Genomic DNA, 20,013 nt, shown 5'->3' with positions numbered 1-20,013 from the left:
TAGTTTCTCTTTAACCACGTGTGTGTTTGCTCTATGAACTCTGGGTAAAAGGTCACACGGCCATCTTGTTGGCAACAGATTCAGGTGTTTGTTTTTACTATACAGCAATATTGCTAGAGTTAAGCAACTGTCGCGTTATACTTGGGGAGACAGTAAGAAAGGGGGGAATCCTTAGCCTATTGATAATGGTTTGTTATTGGAAATTTTGCTGAAGCCGAAACGAAGTTCTGAGTTCGGGAGGTCATTTTCTAATTTGTTTTCTAAATTGCACTATAGGCAAGAACCCGTAAAGCTTTCGTTGAGTCGGGGAAAGAGTTGCTGAAGCAAGATAAGAGGGGGAAACAAGTCTGGATGCATGTATAGTGTATTTAGTAACAGTAGTAATTTATGAAAAGTATTGGCTTTTAGCTGTTTCCACTTTTTAAGTCTGTCGATTGTCCGATCAAGGCAGTTGCTATTTTGGATTGTAAGGGACAGGAAAGTAACGCTGTAACAGTTTGTCAGTTGAGTTCATGCGGGGGGGGTGAGTGGGTAATTTCAGTTGGGAGTTTTAGAAAGAAAGCAAACTAATAGCAACAGTTTGACTTGGGCTACACGGGGAATTTTGCTTTCCCGGGTGTCGGGACTGCGGCTAGTTCTTAATGCCTCTTCCCGGATACTGATGCCAGTGCACTCTCGTGCAGCCTGATAATAAAGTAAGACCAAAACGGCCGAAAAGGGAGTACCAGGTTCTGGGGAGAAGAGATGTCGTCTTTCTCCGAGTCCGCCCTGGAGAAGAAGTTGTCGGAGCTGAGTAACTCGCAGCAGAGCGTGCAGACCCTGTCACTGTGGATAATCCACCACCGAAAGCACTCGCCGCTCATCGTGCGCGTCTGGCACCGGGAGATGAAGAAAGGTACGGGAAAGCCACCCTCGTCACACACATCGGGGCGCCGTGTTGTTGCTGCGTGTGGCGGGTGTTAGAGTCTGCTATATGTGTGCGCGTTTCAACCCCGTTTAAACCAAATACACAGCTGACATACTGCCAGTCCTCCGCAGTCCACGGGTGTCGAAAGAGTTAACCGAGGAGCTGCTCCAAACATTGAATTGCGCATCAGAAGTAACGGCCAGGGTCTTTGATTTTCTGAGTCAGATGAAGAAATAGTGACGCAGTTGGGCAAAACTGGAACTCTGCTGTCTCCCGATCTAAACTGAGGAGTTGTTTTACGTGGAACAAATAGGCTGGTTGTGTTAATTTCATACCTCGTTTTACGAATCCTCCTGAAGATCTGTAGCGCCTAAGTAAAGTTTAACCTGGGATCTAAGCTGTTTTCTTGGTCGTTTGTGAGGGATTGTATATTGGACACTCAGAACCAAATTTGAGTTATTCAGAGGTGTTAGAAATATACAGTTACGTGTCGTTTTGAGAATATTCCAATAGATTAGTAGATGTAAAAGAAACAAAAGTCCGTGTATAAGAATGTTAAAAGAGAGATCAAGTACACGTGATTTTCTTTTACAGGTTTTCTCAGTATACAGATCAATTAATCTTCTCTAGTGGAGTGTTAATCATCTCATTCTAACCCCCTCGCCAATGAGTCCGAATATTTGAATACAAAAACCTTTTTGTATCTCTCTGGTTGACTATTTTATCAGATTGAGGGGAGCAGTGGACTGCGTGCCAAGCTGCTTTCACTCAAGCAACGTGCTTGTTGCATAAGGACAGAAGCAATGTTGAATTCTCCCTCCTGTTTGGCAAATGCAAAGCGTTGTAGTGTTACACTGAATTATGTCCTCCACTTGCTTTCCTGTTTGCGTTTTCAGCAGCGTTTTGGGATGTCTTCAGTGTCTGTATAGGGAATAGGAAGTGTAAACTAAAAAATATTCTCTATGCGCGTAGAATGAGTGCAAGTTAAGGACAAAGCTACACAAAGCACAACACATCTCTTTTTAAAAAATTAAAGTGATTTTCACTTTTCTTTAAAGCCTATCTCATCAGTGTGCTCCCTTTACTCCTGCTGAAAAACTCTGTCTATGATGGCTAATATGTAAATATGTATGCAAATGCCTGAGAATGGTTTATGTTGTGACTTATATTGTGTATATGTAGAGTCTTTATTATCCCCAAAGGGTAATTTATTTTACAGCAGAAGACAATATAAAGAAACCGATCAATTTCACATAAACATGAACAGGATCTGCTGAGCAAGGACATAGCTTATGTATGGATGAGAACTTAAACCTGTTTGTTTTTAAACTGGGAAATCTTTTTTTTTTCTGAAGTCCTCTAGTATGGAATATGCATTTCATAACTAATAGAAGTGACAAAGGGCTGAAAGATCAGCGCCAGAGACTTTCGGACATAGTTTAACAATACTCCCATAGTTTGTCCCCTGATTCAGATTCCATAAAGAAGATTCTACAAAAAAATGATAAAACATTGTCAATTACAAATTATTACCCCTGAAACGCTTAAGCTTGCTTAAAAAATAGGCACTGTTGCCCTTTTGGAAAATGAATCAACATTTGCCACAAAATTGGACTTGCAGTCCAGAGCAGTCCCCAAATACGTACATTTATCAATCTTTTCCACTGGTTCTCCTCTCATGGAAACTAACAATAAGAGTCATCCACAAATGTAATTGTGTGTCCTGAGTGGTTATAACTCTTACAGTCATTTGTATACAGAGCAAAGAGTAAGAGAGACAATACACATCCTTGGGGAAAGACAGTGGAAGAATACAGCTTGTTAGTCTTACCCTCTGAGTTTTGTCTGTAAGGAAATCAGTAACCCAGCTGACAAGATTAAAATCAAGACCAAAATTAAACAATATCTTAGTTGCAGTCACCAGTGAGGTGAGGGCTACTGGTCTATAATTGAGTGGAATAGAAGATTTGACTTTTGCCACTGAGACCACAGCTAATTCTTTCCAGGATCCAGATTGCTGGTTTAATAACAATTGGAAAATGAAGGAAAAAATGCCCCAGAGGTCTCTAGCACACCTTTTCAGTACTCTACCCCCAACAGAAACAGGACCTGGACTCTTCCTCTCCTTAACAATTTATAAACCTTAAAGTGCTCAATGTAATAAAACGATCTGCTGCTACAAACATTGAGTTCACTAGTAAAATCATGTACACCAAATCTAAAATTGATTCAGTTCATCACAAAGCTAGTATCTGAATTTCCATCTGTACTAATGCCCCTGCTTTCCTTCCTATGACTTTCCACCATTGACTTGATACACTGCCATGCAGAGTATGAATTACCTTTGCTCATTTCACCCTCGTCTTTAACTTGATACCTTAATTTAGCCAATGTAATCTCTCTTTTAACATTCCTTTGAGCTTTCCACTCAAAGCAGCACCCCTTTAGTGAAAATATATGGTGAAAAGCATTCTGCGAATCATTATGGAAGGATAGTGTGCAGCAGTTTTTCAGGTTGAATAGTAAGAAAAATTCTGCACACCCATTTCTCTTGCACAGATGGACAGTGATTGTAATCTTTTTGTCCATAAAATTGGATTACGTTAAAATGTTTTTCTGTTTCCTCACTTTGTTTTGTCTTGTGAAATGAATGCATTTTAAGATGACCTATATTTCTCCTCTGATTTGCAGCCAAAAGTAGCAGAAAGCTGACCTTCCTCTACCTGGCTAATGATGTTATCCAGAACAGCAAGAGGAAAGGGCCTGAGTTCACGCGCGAATTTGAGACTGTCCTTGTCGACGCCTGCTCCCATGTTGCAAGGTATACAAGACATTCTAGCACAGGCCCTCTTTCTGTGCTAATATGAAAGAATTTAGCAAAGCAACTGTTGTCTTGCTGCAGCATGTCAAATTAGAGGGACAGGATTGGTAAGTACCCTGTTTCAGCTCTTTCTAGTCAGCTGTTTTTTCCAATGTGCCTGTGTGTGCAGTAGCTATATCTGTCCTCCAGGTTGGCTTCCGATTGGTTTTAACAATAACCAAATTGTGCTTATAGAAGATAAAGCAGAAAATGTATGATATGTTTGTGTCCTCTAAGTGTCAGTTGCTCCAATTCAAATGTGTGAACCAAGGACAGGGACTCTGTACTTTTGCAACCATTGCAATATCAGGCACCGGTCTCTTTGGGACGCCCACGGCTGTGCCTGACCCTCTCCTCTCTCTCACAGAGAAGCAGACGACGGCTGCAAGAAGCACCTGGAACGGCTGCTCAACATCTGGCAGGAGCGCAGCGTGTATGGTGCCGACTTCATCCAGCAGCTCAAGCTGGCCATCGAGGACTCCAACAGCCCGAAACACAAAGCTCAGGGTAAGCAGGCCGGAGCCAGACGAGCACAGCAGTCCCAGCCAGGTCCTCTCACAGGTCAGAACCAACTTATACTCTCGACTGCCACCACAGCCCTTCGCACACCTCGGCCTTGTCCCGGGTGATTGCACTAGACAGAAATGTGCTTTTAAAAGTGTTTAGGCTTTTATGCTTTTAGTAAATGTATATCATATAGTGGTTATTTAAAGTAATTTACATAAGGTCATTATTACTTTTTAACAAAGGGTTCAGTTTTCTAAATGAACAGTTTTTGATTCCTAGTTTATTAGCTGCATTGCATGTCCTGTTACACTGAACTGAGCCCCTTTTTACTTTTAGGCTTCCAAACAGCGGAAGCTTATTCAGGTTATTAGGCAGTTTTTCTGCTTCCTACTGCAACAGCTTGTATTTGAAGAGCTTCTTTCTAGGCAGGTGTACAGTTTTCCCACCTTCTCCTCCTGACCTGGTGCGAATGAAACAGTAGTGCAGGATGTGACCCAGGGGGTGATGAATTTCAGTGGTGGATGATACATAAGCAATTAAAACTGTGACGAGATACGTGGCCTATGTCAACCAAGATGGCAGCCTGACCTGCGTCTTTCCAAACCCCTTTACAATCTCCTTATGAACCGCTGCTCTAATTGATGTGAAGTGGCAGTTATAATTTGTTTGTGGTTATAATTTTTATACCTGTGACAGTTTTTAAGCCATTCTAAGAAATGCAGCTATTTGTGCTGACCTTTCTACCTAAAATTATATTGATGCCAGACTTGATAGATATATTTGTGGGACCATCAGGATGAACATATCTTAAATTGGGGTTCCCATATGAACTAAGATGACTGCCATTTTCTTGTTCTTTGGTGGTGAAAGTGTTATGTGATTCACAATCCTAACTTGTTTTGCTTAAAAACTGTTTGGCCATCAGTATTTTTCTGGTATCATCCTACTGAGCATACCATTAACAACTGACCCATTGTTCTCTCCAGGTATGCCAGGATGGGCACTTGTGTTGAACAGAAACTGGGCAGATTTAGTGATTTAGTTATTTAGGTTATTAATACCGATAACCACACACACCAAATCTATCTAAGATATAAAGCATATGAAACCGCAAGACGTGATTGAAAGATGTCTCATTGCTCTGTTACTGTGAACAGCCTGTTCATAGCCTGTGGGTATATGGTGTTGGCTGATGATTGTGCAGCTAGGAGTCAAGGGGATAATATAACAGGGTTTTCTAAGAGCTATTACCAAAATACTAAACATTTGCTAATATTGTTCTTGTAAGTGTTGATGTTTTGTAATGTTTAGTTAAGTGATTTTCTTTTGCAAGGATTGTCCCTCACTGTAGAAGATAATTAACCTTTTATCTCCCAGTACTCAAGCATTGTATCAGTAAAGATCCTATTTGTTTGCTGCACTGCACAGTTATGTGCACTGGGTAGAAATAAGGGGACTGCCTTTTCTTCACAAAGAATTTTACAGTGTCTTTAATTTGGATAAGTTAATGTTTTAAATAAAGAATAGCTGCTAAATTTACTTATTTATCTATACAAAGGCATAACTGCCAGGTGGCAAGGGTGCTATTTCCAAATGGATGTAGCTGACTACTAAAATTAATTTGATTTTTACTCTGCCAGAATTTTCAGTGATTCATGATTTAACATCTTAATAGAAATAGCGTAATTAGATGCTTATTGCTTCAGATTGTTTAATCTGCATATCTGTTAAATGCACATCTTTTGTTAAAGAGCCACATTAATGTCATTAGACAACTGTGTCCATGATTCGACAAACAGCAGCTTTGAGGCAGCAGTGTGGAGTAGTGTTCAGGGCTCTGGATTCAAAACTGGAGGTGTGTGGGTTCAAATCCACTGTCGTTGCACCCTTTCCCAAGGTACTTGACTCTGATTTGCTTCAGTAAAGTGCCCTGCTGTTCAAATGAGCTCAAATGTCAGATTGATTTGAATAAAAGTCAAATGAACAGCAGCACCCACGTGGTCAGTTGCTGTTATTTTTGGGGGTCCGTAATCTAGCCAGGATATTCGGTTTACTGTGCATCGGCAGCCCTGGTATGTGCTTGTGGTGTGTGAGCTTGCAGTGTAGCCAGTGATACCAGCACTTCTCTGATCAATGCTAACCATACTGCAGTGCACCGTGGGATGCACTCCGTGCTAAAACGTCGAAGTCTCTAACATACTGGAAGAAAGTGCACTGTCGTCAGTTCTCCAAATGCTGCCACAAGAGGGCATAGTGATGTGCTGAGATGATTAGTAATTGCTTGTGTGAAATTGGGATAGTATAAAATGAATCAGAAAAAATAAACGCAACTAGAAGTGGACTTAAGTTCCAACTGTATTCTGCCTTGCGCCCATGGGTTGCCAGGATGACTCTCTGACTCTCCTAGGACTCCATATTGGATAAAGCAGATAGAAGATGTAACCGTTTCAACTGTAGCCTTCAAAATTGAAGGTGCAGTAGTTCTGAATTTATACTTTGAATTGCACTGACATGTTCTGAAGTGATTCAGAAGTAGAAAATACAATAGAATACAAAATATCACTGACTCCCCCACCCCTCCCCTGTCATCCCGTTTGTGTGTCAGCAGTACAGGCAGTAAACAGCCAGCGCAACCAAAACCGGAAGAAGGTTGAAGAAGGTAGGGAAACGCACTGTCTGTGTTGTCTAACCCGTTACTTAAAACGGATGTACTGGGCTCAAGGTGGCTTTTTCCTAATAAGACTAACTCAATCACGTGGTTGAAACAGCTGCTGTTCCTTGCTTCAAATGCACTTAAATCGGTGTCATTGTCACACTTAAACAAATTCATAGTGCAGAACCTGTCTTCTTAAGAGTCTTGTTTAGCGTAAGGCTTCTGCCCAGAATGCAGGATGAAGCCCAGAGCCTCTACGAGGATAAGGTGGATGAGAGGTGACTTCTGTTTAGGCATCCCAGTGTCCCCTTCCATCTCTAATTCTCAGTATTTGTTTTGCACTATTGCTCTATTTTGATTTGGTTACTACCTATGTCTGCCACTGTTTGCTACACTTCAGTAGCAGTTAAAGTGAAATATATTAATCAAACTGCAACACAGAAGGTGTTTAACCTTTTAGGGTTTTAAACATCCTACCCTAAAAAAGTTTCCAATTAGGGGATGTTAGGGTAAAGTAGGGGATCATTTTGAATATTACTGTTTATATACATTGTCTTAAACCTCCTACATTTAGACATTGCATTAGAGACATGTTGAAAAGTTTCATCTTAAAAAAACTACTTATTTATGAATTAAGCAGCATTTGACAAGACGCATTATTTTGACAGAAGAATGTTTTACAAGGAATTAAGTATCATTCTGTGTTTGAGTTGACTCTGCATCCTGAAAATTTTGTAAGTTGAGCTCAGACTGCTGGCTCGGCTTCACCCTGCTTTCTTTGTGCTATCTGTGTCTGCAGTAGAGGAGAGAAAAGCCACAAAGCGCACTTATCAGAAAATCCAGGAGGAAGAAGAGGAGGAAGACGATGATTACCGAGGCCATTACTCTCCACAGGAGAATGACACTGCAGGGCCACTGCTGGTACTACTTTTTGCTTTTTACGTTAGAATCTCATGGTTACTTTGCCAATTTCACCACCAGGTGTCAGCCAAGGGTCCAGCAGACATCGATTCTGGAGCTGAGTGAAGGGTTTCAGTGCAGAGCAGAGGTTCCCAGTCCTGGTTCAGAAGGCCCACACACCTGACGGTGTTCATTCCAGCTTTCCAGAGTTTAATTACTTAACTGAAACCTTAGCTGCTCTAGAAAGTTACTTGACTCGGAACATACTGTGAAGTTTGGTGTTTCACGCAGCTTCAGTTTTCAATTCAGTTTATTTTATATAGCGCCTTTCACAACAAGTTTGCCCCCAAGGCACTTAACAGCTCAAATGCAACTTTTAACATGTTTAAGCACTGAAAATGATAAAACAGTTCAAATTAGTTCTATTAATTAAGATAACTGTACAGCTGAAAGTTCAGATGGAACAAAAACCAGCAGGAATGTGGGACTCAAGGACCAGCACTGGGACTCCTGGTCTAGATTACCAGAAAATATCACTAGCAAATCTATTGGCTAGAGGTGTTGATATTGCAGATTTAATAAGATCTTTTTACCCCCCCCCATAAGTAATATGATGCATTTTCTCAGTCCGTACTGGCTGCTGATTCCCCTGTCCTCCTGCACAGACAGAAGAGCTGATCAAGGCCCTGCAGGACCTGGAGAACGCGGCCTCTGGGGATGCAGCTGTCCGCCAGAAGATTGCCTCGCTGCCACAGGAGGTGCAGGATGTGTCCCTGCTCGAGAAGATCACAGGTGAGGCTGCAGAGGAAATAAATGTGTGCATTAAAATATTATGCTATTTAAACAAAGACATGCCCTTTGTGTCTTTTACAGAGCTCTGTTTGTTTCAGTTATTATTTCCCGGTGATGCTTCCTGATTTTAGTATGCAGTTAGACCTTGCCTTGCACTGTTGTTTTGTTGCACGGTCCCATTACTTTTGTACACAGTTGTGAATTTGCTTTTACACAGTATAGCTAGTTGCAACAGCTTCCCTTTCCCATCCCCTCTATCATGCTGCTGTTTATCACCCATAAGTTTCAAGTGAGGCAGAAAGTGCTAGCTTTAGTACAGGGAGAGGAAACATTGGATGGGTTTACCAAGGATGAATTGTCATCATCTCTGGCTTAAGTCCTGAATGAGTCGATCTTGTGTGCTATTAAGAGAAATGAGGCAATAGCTGAAGCAAGTTTTGCTCTTAGCAGCTTCAGTTAAAGGTGCTGAAGTGTTGTTCTATACACATGATACTACCATATAAACAATAGAGAAAGCTAAACATGTGGAAGGAGGAACTCGCACAGAAGATCTTTCCTTTGAGCGGGCTTGTGGTTCCTGAAAGGGTGACGAGATTGTATAATCGCTTAGAAGCTGCTTAACGCAGCCATATCACCCTGCAACTCGCAACTGGCAACCTGCTGAAGCTCAGCAGGTGTGAGCCTGGTCAGTACCTGGATGGGAGACCTCTTGGGAAAAACTAAGGCTGCTGCCGGAAGAGGTGTTAGTGGGGCCAGCAGGGGGCGCTCCCCCTGCGGTCTGTGTGGGTCCTAATGCCCCAGTATAGTGACGTGGACACTATACTGTAAACAGGTGCCGTCCTTCGGATGAGACGTAAAACCGAGGTCGTGACTCTTTGTGGTCATTAAAAATCCCAGGGCGTTTCTCGAAAAGAGTGGGGGTGTAACCCCGGCGTCCTGGCCAAAATTTCCCATTGGCCCTTACTAATCATGGCCCCTAATAATCCCCCTCTATGAATTGGCTTCATTACTCTGCTCTCCTCCCTTGCTGAAGTGTTTTGTGCCTGTCCCCAGACAAGGAGGCGGCGGAGAAGCTGTCGAAGACAGTGGACGAAGCCTGCCTCCTGCTGGCTGAGTATAACGGGCGGCTGGCGGCCGAGCTGGAGGACCGCCGGCAGCTGGCCCGCATGCTGACCGAGTACATCCACAACCAGAAGGACGTCCTCACCGAGCGCGAGAAGAAACTGGAAGTGAGTGACCGTCCACTCCTCTCTCCCCTCACAAGTTTTTAGGGTCATTTTCAATTTTTATGGAATATTAGAAGAAGTCTCTCACCCTGCCGCTGAGACCAGTATCACCTCTGCCCAACCCAGGGGATTAATAGTTTTTCTTTTCTTCGATCAAATCTGTTCATTTTTAAAGATACTGGAATGTTTTCATAGCTGATGAAAATGAGTTTTCATTTCTAAGCAGATTTCACAGGTGCTCACAGCTCTAGTGCTAAGGGTTACCAGTGGTTAGCTGCCACTTTACACTTTAACATTTCTGAATAGTGCTTCAGCATGTCTCCTTTAAAATTTTTACCTTGTGCAGTATTACTTACAATGTTATGTTTACATTTTCAGTGTTTGTTTTACAGGAACATTTTTCCCTTTAAAATGCAATCAGCATTCATCACATCTGGACTAGATCGCATTGTAAGAAAACTTATTAATTGTCCTCTTGAATACAGTTTACCAGTTTAATAGTGACTTTATCATTATTAACCAGAATTATTTAAAATACCACACTAATTGTACACTATATATTGACAAGCGTTTTGTTAAATATGACACAAAATAATGCTCAACCATATGATTATATATTAGAAAACTACAGAACTCAGATGTAAGTTAAACAGGCTCTGAAGCTGGTGTTATATGATACATACAGTACTTATATAAAGTCTACACACCCTTTACAAGTAATACATTTTGTGGCCTAACGGCCTGGAAAAAAAGACAATACACAACTTCCAAGTGAAAAACTAATGTTCAAACATTCTGAAAAAGAATTGCAACTGAAAATCATTAAAAAATGGGATAAATTGCACCTTTGGGTGATTTTCTGTATTTTTTGCATTTAGGCAAAATTCTGTCCTGGTTTCGTCAGACCACAATACGTTTTTCTGTATGGCTTTAGAATCTCCCCAGTGCTGTGTTGCAGACTTGAAAAGAGGCTTTTCTGAGTAGTGACTTTCTTCTAGCCACCTTCCTATACAGCCCAGACTGGTTGAGAGAGCTTGGGATATTGTTGTGACACGCGCGCACACACACGCACACGCACACGCACACGCACACGCACACGCACACGCACACGTACACGTACACGTTTGGCTCAAAGGCCTGCAGATACTTCACAGTTGCTATTGGAGGCCTCTCTAATCAGTCTCCTCCTTGCTTGGTCATTCATTTTGGAAGGACAACCTAATCTAGGCAAGGTATGGTAGTGCCATAAGCCTTCCAGTTCTTAATGATGGTCTTGACTGATTTGACTTTCAGATTGTTTTAACATTTGTTTTTGACTTGGAGGTTGTGTGTTGCTATGTGTCAATAAAGGTCAAATAAATGTTGATGTAATTTGTCTTGATTTCAGGCTGTTAGGCCACAAAATGTCTTACTTTGGAAAGGGTGTGTATACTTTCTATAAACACTGTATATAAAATGTATGATATTGACAATATGATAAGTGAATATCAGCTGGAAAAGTTTTTGTAATTGATAGTTGCAGTTCCTTTAACTGCAAAACAGAAACAGTCAAAGGATGTTAACAGGATTAAAAAAACACCTGAAAGATAGTAGCGTGGTGTTAACACATTGCTGTTTTAGGTATTCAATTTATACATTTTGTGAAATTCTTATATAAGTATCACTGACTGGTAAGTAAGCAGAAGCTGTTTTGCAGAATTTTGTGTGAGAGAGATGTGGCATAGGAAACGGCATTATGGATACAATGTTAGGAGTTCTGCTGGACTCAAGGTTAGTTTGTCTCTAGTTTATTACTTTACGTTAGTGACTTTCACATTTGTAGCTAGCACCAAAACAATGAAATTTGTGATTGCCTGTTTCTTAATGGCATTCCTGACTGGTCTGACTCACTTTTGTGTTAAAAGTGAACCAGAGCAAAGTCTGCAAAAAATCAGCATTTGCAATCACTTTAATTAAATAAAGTCTTTAGTCTGTTTTGGATAGAGCCTCATATTTCATAAACACAGATAATATAGGAATTCAGTTCCTAAGAATTTGTAGGGGTATTCCTCTGAAATACTGCACAGGGAGTGTCTTGGGAGTGTCAAGCTTTTCTGTCAAACAAAACTGTTGTGAAAGATGTAAGTTGCCACTGAAATTAATGGTTTCCATCCACCTCTCTGTGAGCCACTCACTATTACTCAGAATACTGACAAGTAGAATATTTGCTCAGCTTTACAGTGATACGTATTATCATGAATGTCTTTGAGCTGGTGAAATTATCACAGGTTCTTCTGTTATTTATACTTTATTGTGCAATTTTGTGGTGGTGCCAAGTGTTTTGTGAATACCCAGAATCAACTGCTGCTACAGAATCGTGAGAAAATATTTATCCCGCTGAATTCCTGTCCAGTCCTAGCACTCGGGGCGCTCGCTCCCAGTCCCTGGTCTTCCTCGGGGGGCTCGCTGGGGCGCTCGCTCAGTGTCCCTGGTCTTCCTCAGAGCGCTCGCTCCCAGTCCCTGCTCTTCCTCAGGGTGCTCGCTGGGGCGAACTCTCCGAGTCCCTGGTCTTCCTCGGAGCGATCGCTCCGAGTCCCTGGTCTTCCTCGGAGCGATCGCTCCGAGTCCCTGGTCTTCCTCGGAGCGATCGCTCCCAGTCCCTGGTCTTCCTCGGAGCGATCGCTCCCAGTCCCTGCTCTTCCTCAGGGTGCTCGCTCCCAGTCCCTGCTCTTCCTCAGGGTGCTCGCTGGGGCGAACTCTCCGAGTCCCCGGTCTTCCTCGGGGGGCTCGCTGGGGCACTCGCTCAGTGTCCTGGGTCTTCCTCAGAGCGCTCGCTCCCAGTCCCTGGTCTTCCTCAGAGCGCTCGCTCCCAGTCCCTGCTCTTCCTCAGGGTGCTCGCTGGGGTGATCTCTCCGAGTCCCTGGTCTTCCTCAGGGCGCTCGCTGGCTCGCTTGCTCAGTGTCCCCGGGTCTTCCTGGGGGCGCTCACTCAGTGTCTCTGGGTCTTCCTGGGGGTGCTCACTCAGTGTCTCCGGGTCTTCCTCGGGGCGCTCACTCAGTGTCCCCGGGTCTTCCTCGGGGGGCTCATGTCTGCTTCTTGTCTTCCAGGAGTACAAACAGAAGCTGGCCAGGGTCACGCAAGTCCGAAAGGAGCTGAAATCGCACATCCAGAGCCTGCCAGACCTCTCACTGCTGCCCAACGTCACGGGAGGGCTGGCGCCACTGCCCTCCGCCGGCGACCTCTTCTCCACGGACTGAGGAAAGCTGTCCGTTCAGGTCCTCTTCCCTCACAGGAACTGCTTCCCTCCCTGGAATGAGCAACATTCAGCTACAACTGACTGGTATCTGAGAAAGAGTGTCCTGAGAACAGCTGCCGACGTCCCTGTCAAGAAAAGTGGGGAGAATCGCACTGAGGCTTCAGAAAGTTCCTATGAGGGAAAGGGGAGCACAGACTCTCAAAGCTATTATTACATGCTTCACCAGCTAAAAAAACTGGAAAAAAATCCGTCAGCAGCCGGGGGAATAATTTTATCTTTTTTATATGAAAATGCTAATAAGATACTTGTGTTTCACCCCACCCCCTAAAAAGGGTAGTAAAGTTTGTCATAAGCTTTCTTAGTTTTGTAGTTTTTTTTATTTATCTGCCAGGTGGTGAGGTGGTTGCTGGTATTTTCAGAGATGTGCTATAAATTAGAGCTCTGACTCTGAAAGAGCTTTTAAGCTTACTGAAAAGATGTGTGAGTCCAGGCTGCTGGGATTTTAGGCTTCCTCTGAGCTAATATTTTATAAAAGCTTTACATGGAGGAAACTTTTGTTCAATTAGCAGCACTGTGCTTTATTGTAGACCCAGAGTTCCTTAACAGAATGTAAATGACCCTGCTATATGAGATTTTCATTTGCGCCTTTTCTAAAATTGTAGCCCAAAACTGAAATTTCTTCAATCGATAAGCAAAAATATGAAAACTAAGTTGCTGGTAGCACTACCCTTTTCATAATACATGCTGGGTTATCGGTAAAAGTGCATGATGGACCTGAATGTTTAGATAAAAACCTTTCCCAGTTTACATCCATATAGGTCTCAATGTACAATAATTAGAAAGGTCTGAAAGGTTCAGCTACTGGTTTTGTAAGCAGGGCAGCCATTAAATAGTATCTGGTCTTCAAAGTGTGTCTTTAAAAGAATATAAAAACAAAATCCAGTCATCTCTACTTAGCCCCCTGATGTTTGCACAGTATGATACCAGTCTTCACCTGCGCTGTAATTGCTAGAAAGCTTGGCAAGCCTTGTGCTGAGACTATTTTTTAGAGATTTGTTGTTTTGAGAAACTACAGCTGTCTAGTACATTAGACTAAAAAAGGAAAAGTCTGCTCATTATTTGCAGTGAAAGATCTCTCATATCAATAAGTTCTACTTTAGTTCTTGTGTTTATTAAATGAAACCATGTCATCTTAACATTGAACTACCAAAAATGATTGTAACAGTAGATTGAAGAGAGCATACTTCATTTAGCATGCTGAGAGTTTCTGTAATAAAACGGCTTTTGATTGTCACTTCTGAATGGGTCTCACCCACTTCAGAGGTTTGTTGAGTTTTAAACACTGGCGAATAATAGTTGTCCAGAACAATGGTACCAGACAACTTTTTTATATTCAGGCTGCTGATGTAAAGCTTTCCTGCACTGTGGTGGCTTGTATTTCACATTCCCCCCCCAAATTCCAGGTTTTCACAGATGATTTAAAAAAAGAATCAAGCTGAAATGCCTGCTCTAATTAACTTGGCCCAACCGCATCCTTGCAGTCCGGCGAATCCTGAGTGTGAGGGATTCTTCGGTAAGTGATTGTTCTGCTTTCGGATGGCATGTGAGTAATGTTACGAAACTCAACCATGCCTGTTTGCCGAGATAAAGTTTTCCAAACCTAAAATTGCGTCTGGGTGAGCAGTTGACTGTGGACTTTCCACTTCGCTCAAAAAACATCTGGTACCAGTCAGTCCACTGTACAGAGCCAGAATACCAGTGGCTCACTGCAACATGGGACTTTTCAACACTTGCTGCAAGGTTTGAATGTGTGCTAATGCAATACAGGAGGCATCATGTTAAATTTGATACCTCGTTTCTTTTTAAACTTCTGTTTCTAAAGACAAAAGGCATATACGGATTTAAATTCACAAGTGTCTGGTTTTTAAATTTTGGTGATATTTAAATCATTAAAGTGGACTCCATCTTGGTATTTAAAAATGTTCAAATGGCCATTTTCTTTTTCTTGTGTCCATGGTCATCCCTTTGAATTGATTTACTTTGGATGTTCTGTCCTATGATCCTACTTACAGACTGTACAGGTAGAAGTTTTTTATTATTCACATTACAACATATTGTTGTATATCTTTGTTGCACTTGAACCAGAGATGCCCATAGTAATGGGGAGCCACAGCTGTAGTTGAAAAAGTAGTTTCAAAGTAGTTGAAAAATAAACTAGGCAACACTGTGAGTGAGGGAGCTCACAACAGGCCAGTTGTACAGGGATCAGAAAGTTAATGGCAACACTAAAGATAAAACCTAGGTAATTCATCCATTTTTAAAAGCTTCAGTCCCAAAAAAGGAATACAATTTAAGAGTGTGATATTAATTCATTAACAACTACTATGTGTAAACTGAACTGAGGTGGGATGATGGAGATGGATATAGAGTTAGTGGGCGGGGCAGAAGAGGTTGAGGTGGGACAATGTATAAAAAATCTCTGACAAGCTAGAGAACTGAACAAAGACAGTACTGGCACTTTAAAATGAATGAACTGAAAAATAAAATTGTAAGGGCTAAGAATAAATGTAGCATCTGCACCTAATCCAGACACGGGCACAGGTTACTTATTGTACAAGACAGTTTCCACACCATATATAGTGATGGGATATAGTGAGGTTGAAATTAATTGGTTGATATGGTAATTAATTCTTACTCAAGTTAGTAGAGGCACTAATAGATGAAAGATCATCATGACTAGGCTCTTCAACCAATGCTGACCATAGTATGGTATCTATTGATGTATGCTTGAAGTCTTAGAACCTGAGTCTCAAGGGATTTTAGAAGAGTATGAAGGAATGAAGCAGAGGAGAACTGAGAATAGAGATACTGAGTGAATATCTCAAAATTCAGGCAACAAGGGGATAATTTAATGCAACTTTATGATGCTCTAGTTTCATGCCACTTAAATGAGAACTGGAATGCTTTACACTTTAAGCACACTAGAGAGCAGTATTTAACAGCTTATATATTAAGTAAATGCCATTTTGGTAGTTATGTACTAAAAGGGGTAGATTTGTGGGCTAATTACTTGTGCTAACGGGGTGATTAATAAATTGGAAAATTAACAACACCCCTATAAAAGCATGTGCAAACACTTTTTAATTGGTTTAAAGATATCCCCCTCCATCAAAACTTGACCCTCCTAATTACGTCTGTCAACTACCATCAATTCATCTGGTTCACATTGTTCTGTTTATGTTCTACTCTGTTTAACCACTCTGGAACTACTACCTTCAGAGAGTGAGAAGACTGTGAATATGCGAGTCTAACTCCTGCAAACCTTTGTGTAAAAATGTCTCTGCTTTCTCATGTCTTAAATCCCCTTTCCCATAGTTTCTGTTTATGTCCTCTGGTCTGCTTCTCTCCCAAGCACTGAAGATGTTCATTGTACTCATTTTGACAATGTCCCTGAGGATTTTGAATACTTGAATACGATCCCCTCATAATCTCTTGTGTTTATGTCCAAATATTTGTTTATTTTAAATTGTTAGAATAATACATTCTTTTAAGCTGAATAACGTTTCACAAATCCACATATTAGTTTCTTTAATTTCTGTGGCTCAATCAGGTTCAACCTGATCAACCCACTGAAGTGATACAAAGCAGCTCTGGGGGGACTGAGCAAATTTCCTAATTTACACATACCTTGAGTGGGTGGATGTACCAGCCGAATACGATTTTCTTTTATTAAAGTCATTGCATTGTGAGCAATATGTAGCTGCCTTTTCTGCAGCAGGAAAGTCCAGATGTGTCGAGTGAATTTGCAGTATCACCTCTGCTCTGGCCTGATTTCAGCCACTGGCAGCAGTGCCGGATGTTCACACTCTGTTGCTGACAGCACCAGCAGAAGTGAAGGAAGTTTTCTGCTAATGTCTCCAAGAAGTGGCATTCTTGGTCAATTCCCTCCCACATGGATGCCTTATTCAGAAATCTTTCACCACTGGAGTCCAGATACACTATATTTCACACAATATACTGGCTATAAAAAGTACATGGATACATTTATCTTAACAATTTGCCCATATAGTGCCTATTTGCACAACAACTTGAGTTGGATTCTAAACTTTCAGCCTAGACTGAAAGTTCTGAGTATTACAAGACTTATTTCTTATCTAATTCTCACCCTTTCCCTTCTTTCTGTACATGGCAATATGTGGCTCAGTCTCTGCAGCTCCACAGGGAAACACTGTCCCTGTCTCAAGAGGCTGCACGTGAGTTTCATTAGCACATAAGCTGGCAGCAGCCGTTTGAAGAAAAGTATGCTAATCAAAACCACACATGACCACAGCTTCACAGGAACAAGATCAATAGGGGGCTGCTTCAGTTGTAAAGGCTGACAGTCCGATGTCAATCATGAAGTGATGTGAAATTGTCAGATTTTCCATCTCAAAATGGGCTAGGAGAAATTCATTTCAGGAAAGCTGAAAACGGCTCTGTTGTAAACGTACAGTACTTTTAATAAAGGCAGTGTTATTTTAATGGCAAACATGGAAAAGGTTGAACCTCTCCATTTGAAAATAAATTAATCTACTCTTTCCAGATATACTCATGTTTTTAATGCATACTGCTGTAAGAGTTATTGAAATGGAACACATATACTGTATTGCACATATCCAGCACTACAGTATCACTGTTTAATCACAATGTTGGTTGTGGTTGGTAGCCTTTTAGAGGAATTGCTAGGATCTGTTAATTTATCCTTGAAATGGAACATGCTATGTCTATTGTCTATAGTATGACTATATATAATAGTATTACTACTCAATCCTACTACAGAAGATGTTTAAATCTGTTACCTTAGCCAAAGCAGATCAATGTCGGTTACATGTCAAAGGACACACCCAACACCCATAAACATACCATAAACAGGACAACCCCTCAAAGAGCTACAGACAGCAGGACAAAGCAGAGCAACTTATGCTACATATCAAAGCACAATATGAATACCCCTAAACAACCATAAAACTGTGAAATTAACTTATTTCTGAGCTCATGCTGTATATATGGTTTGGGAATCCCTTGCAGAGTCTTCTGTTGGGCACAAGTTCTGTGTTGTACTTACTGAGCTCAATAAATATTAATTCTATAAAAGACTATGTCCTGCTCCTCAGATGAAGAAATTCCCACAACAGTTATGTTCTCGAGAATTTCTTTGGTTGTATAAAGTTACAGTTTTGGAGAGATTGTTTAAGACTACGTTGCACCACAGAACTCTACTCAAAAATCGTGAATGATTATTTTGTATCGTATAGGTCCTACTTAGGTGCTGTGGAGCAGTTTTATAAGATAGAAACTTCATTCAGCTGATGTCCATCTCATCCAAGTGTTTTGTTTTTACTGCATTTTAAGTAGAGACCAAGAAAATATCCTTCTCTGCTTTTCTTCTCAGACTCTTCACTTGGAATGTGAAGGTATTTTAGAGTGTTCTGTGCTGTAGTAAAGCAAGCAGTATATTTAGCACTTATAGTAAACAGATGCATGGTGTGAGTTTTTTTTACTCAGTTCCTTCACCTAACACTTATCACTTATCATCATTAGATGAATTGGAAGATTACATGACAGAGCACAAAGTGCCATTCAGATTGAAAATGTCGTCTGTGTAGGGTCTCTTCTGATTCTGATACAATTCAAAGCTTCCTTGAACATCAGCCATTCTTAGAAGGAATATTTTAGCAAAGCAGTTGTTGCACTTTCAGCTGTTAAAGAATATCCAAATATTTTCTAACCTCTTCTTTCAATTCGGGGCTTGGGCTGGCAAGTACTGAGCACAAGGCAGGAAATACCCTGTCCCTGCAGGATCGATGGACACAGACACACGCACTCTCACACCAGGGCCAAATTCCCCAGAAGCCAGTTAATCTCCCAGCATGTCTGTAGACTCTGGGAGGAACCCAGAGCACATACAAACTCTACGCAGATAATGCTAACCCCTGCTCCACCCTCCCTCCCTGTTAAGGAATGTATTACATTTAAAACTCGGTTCTCAGATTTTTCCAGCCATTTCAACAGTAGTCAGCAGTGAAAACAGTAGTAATAAACTGTATTTTATATACCAGCTTTAAAAACAATTTCTCCAAGTGCTTTACAACATTTAGCAGTAGTTATGGGATCCAGTCAGAGGTTTGCAGGTTCAAAACCCCAGGTAGGATACTGCTGTACAACTCTTTAGCAAGGTAATTCACTCATTTCTCCAGAGATGCCATATTGTGGCATGAATATGTAATATGAATATGTAAGATTGCTGGTGTAAATAGGACTTCATTCTCAACTGACATGTTGAGTATAATAAAGGCATCAACGCCAACATACAGAACTTATCGTTATACAAATATAAGTGCAGAACTAGATATTGAAGTAAAGCAAACCGACTCTAAAGTTTTTTTTAAAGCTTTCTGACCAGATTTCCAAACACTGGATTGGTGATTCAGAGCCCTGGGGCACAGAGAGAAAAGGTCACTCCACAGATAAACAGTAGGGACACAGATGTTTAAAATGACTTGAAATTGTGTTTATAATTTAAATGATCACATCAACATTATGAACATGAACCATTTTATAACAGAATCATTTGTTTAAAAAATAAGACCAACCTGGGATCCCTCTAAAATTTCTTATAAGCAGCAGTGTAACAGTATAGCCCCTGATGGAATCAAGAGAGTTCTGTGTTACTTCAGCACAGTTAATTACATGTGGTATTGAATTAGATTAAATGAACACAGCTCTGAATTATTAGATCTCTGTATTATTATTTTCATTAAGCTTAGGTGATTTGGAAAGTACGGCTTAGTCCAGGGCTCTCCAGCCCAAGTCTCCCAACCCCAGTAGTCTTATAGTTCACTTGTGTTTAAAGACATCTTTGAGCTTTTGATGAATCAAGCAAGTCATCTGTAC

General features: G+C 41.2%; 1 protein-coding gene across 7 annotated transcripts; it reads left to right on the top strand.

Annotated features, from left to right (window-relative positions):
- The first annotated feature begins 76 nt into the window (after nucleotides 1-76).
- Nucleotides 77-15,063, top strand: rprd1b (regulation of nuclear pre-mRNA domain containing 1B). Of its 7 annotated transcripts, none has more exons than XM_088937582.1 (8): nucleotides 77-895; nucleotides 3,599-3,728; nucleotides 4,135-4,328; nucleotides 6,883-6,933; nucleotides 7,730-7,848; nucleotides 8,493-8,619; nucleotides 9,673-9,848; nucleotides 12,932-15,063. In XM_088937582.1, exons 1-8 carry the CDS (start codon nucleotides 745-747, stop codon nucleotides 13,079-13,081), a joined length of 1,098 nt encoding a protein of 365 aa, XP_088793708.1. In that variant the 5' UTR covers nucleotides 77-744; the 3' UTR covers nucleotides 13,082-15,063. The 7 variants fall into 7 exon arrangements, with proteins under 7 accessions (XP_088793708.1, XP_088793706.1, XP_088793707.1 ...); XM_088937580.1 differs by having other exon boundaries at nucleotides 7,727-7,848; XM_088937581.1 differs by having other exon boundaries at nucleotides 100-895; nucleotides 6,880-6,933.
- The last annotated feature ends 4,950 nt before the right edge of the window (nucleotides 15,064-20,013 follow it).

Source organism: Atractosteus spatula, chromosome 19 (assembly GCF_055471065.1).
Source record: "Atractosteus spatula isolate fAtrSpa1 chromosome 19, fAtrSpa1.hap1, whole genome shotgun sequence".
Lineage (NCBI taxonomy): Eukaryota > Metazoa > Chordata > Actinopteri > Semionotiformes > Lepisosteidae > Atractosteus > Atractosteus spatula.
Note: the sequence above shows the minus strand (reverse complement) of the source record. Positions and strands in the feature narration are given on the sequence as shown.

What these genes read in the sequence shown, in the direction of transcription:
- rprd1b (XM_088937579.1), top strand. Translation starts at nt 745, where the DNA reads ATGTCGTCTTTCTCCGAGTCCGCCCTGGAGAAGAAGTTGTCGGAGCTG. An exon ending in GCCTGCTCCCATGTTGCAAG is followed by an intron (nt 3,729 to 4,134) that starts GTATACAAGACA and finishes TCTCTCTCACAG; the next exon opens with AGAAGCAGACGACGGCTGCA. An exon ending in CCTGCTCGAGAAGATCACAG is followed by an intron (nt 8,620 to 9,672) that starts GTGAGGCTGCAG and finishes GCCTGTCCCCAG; the next exon opens with ACAAGGAGGCGGCGGAGAAG.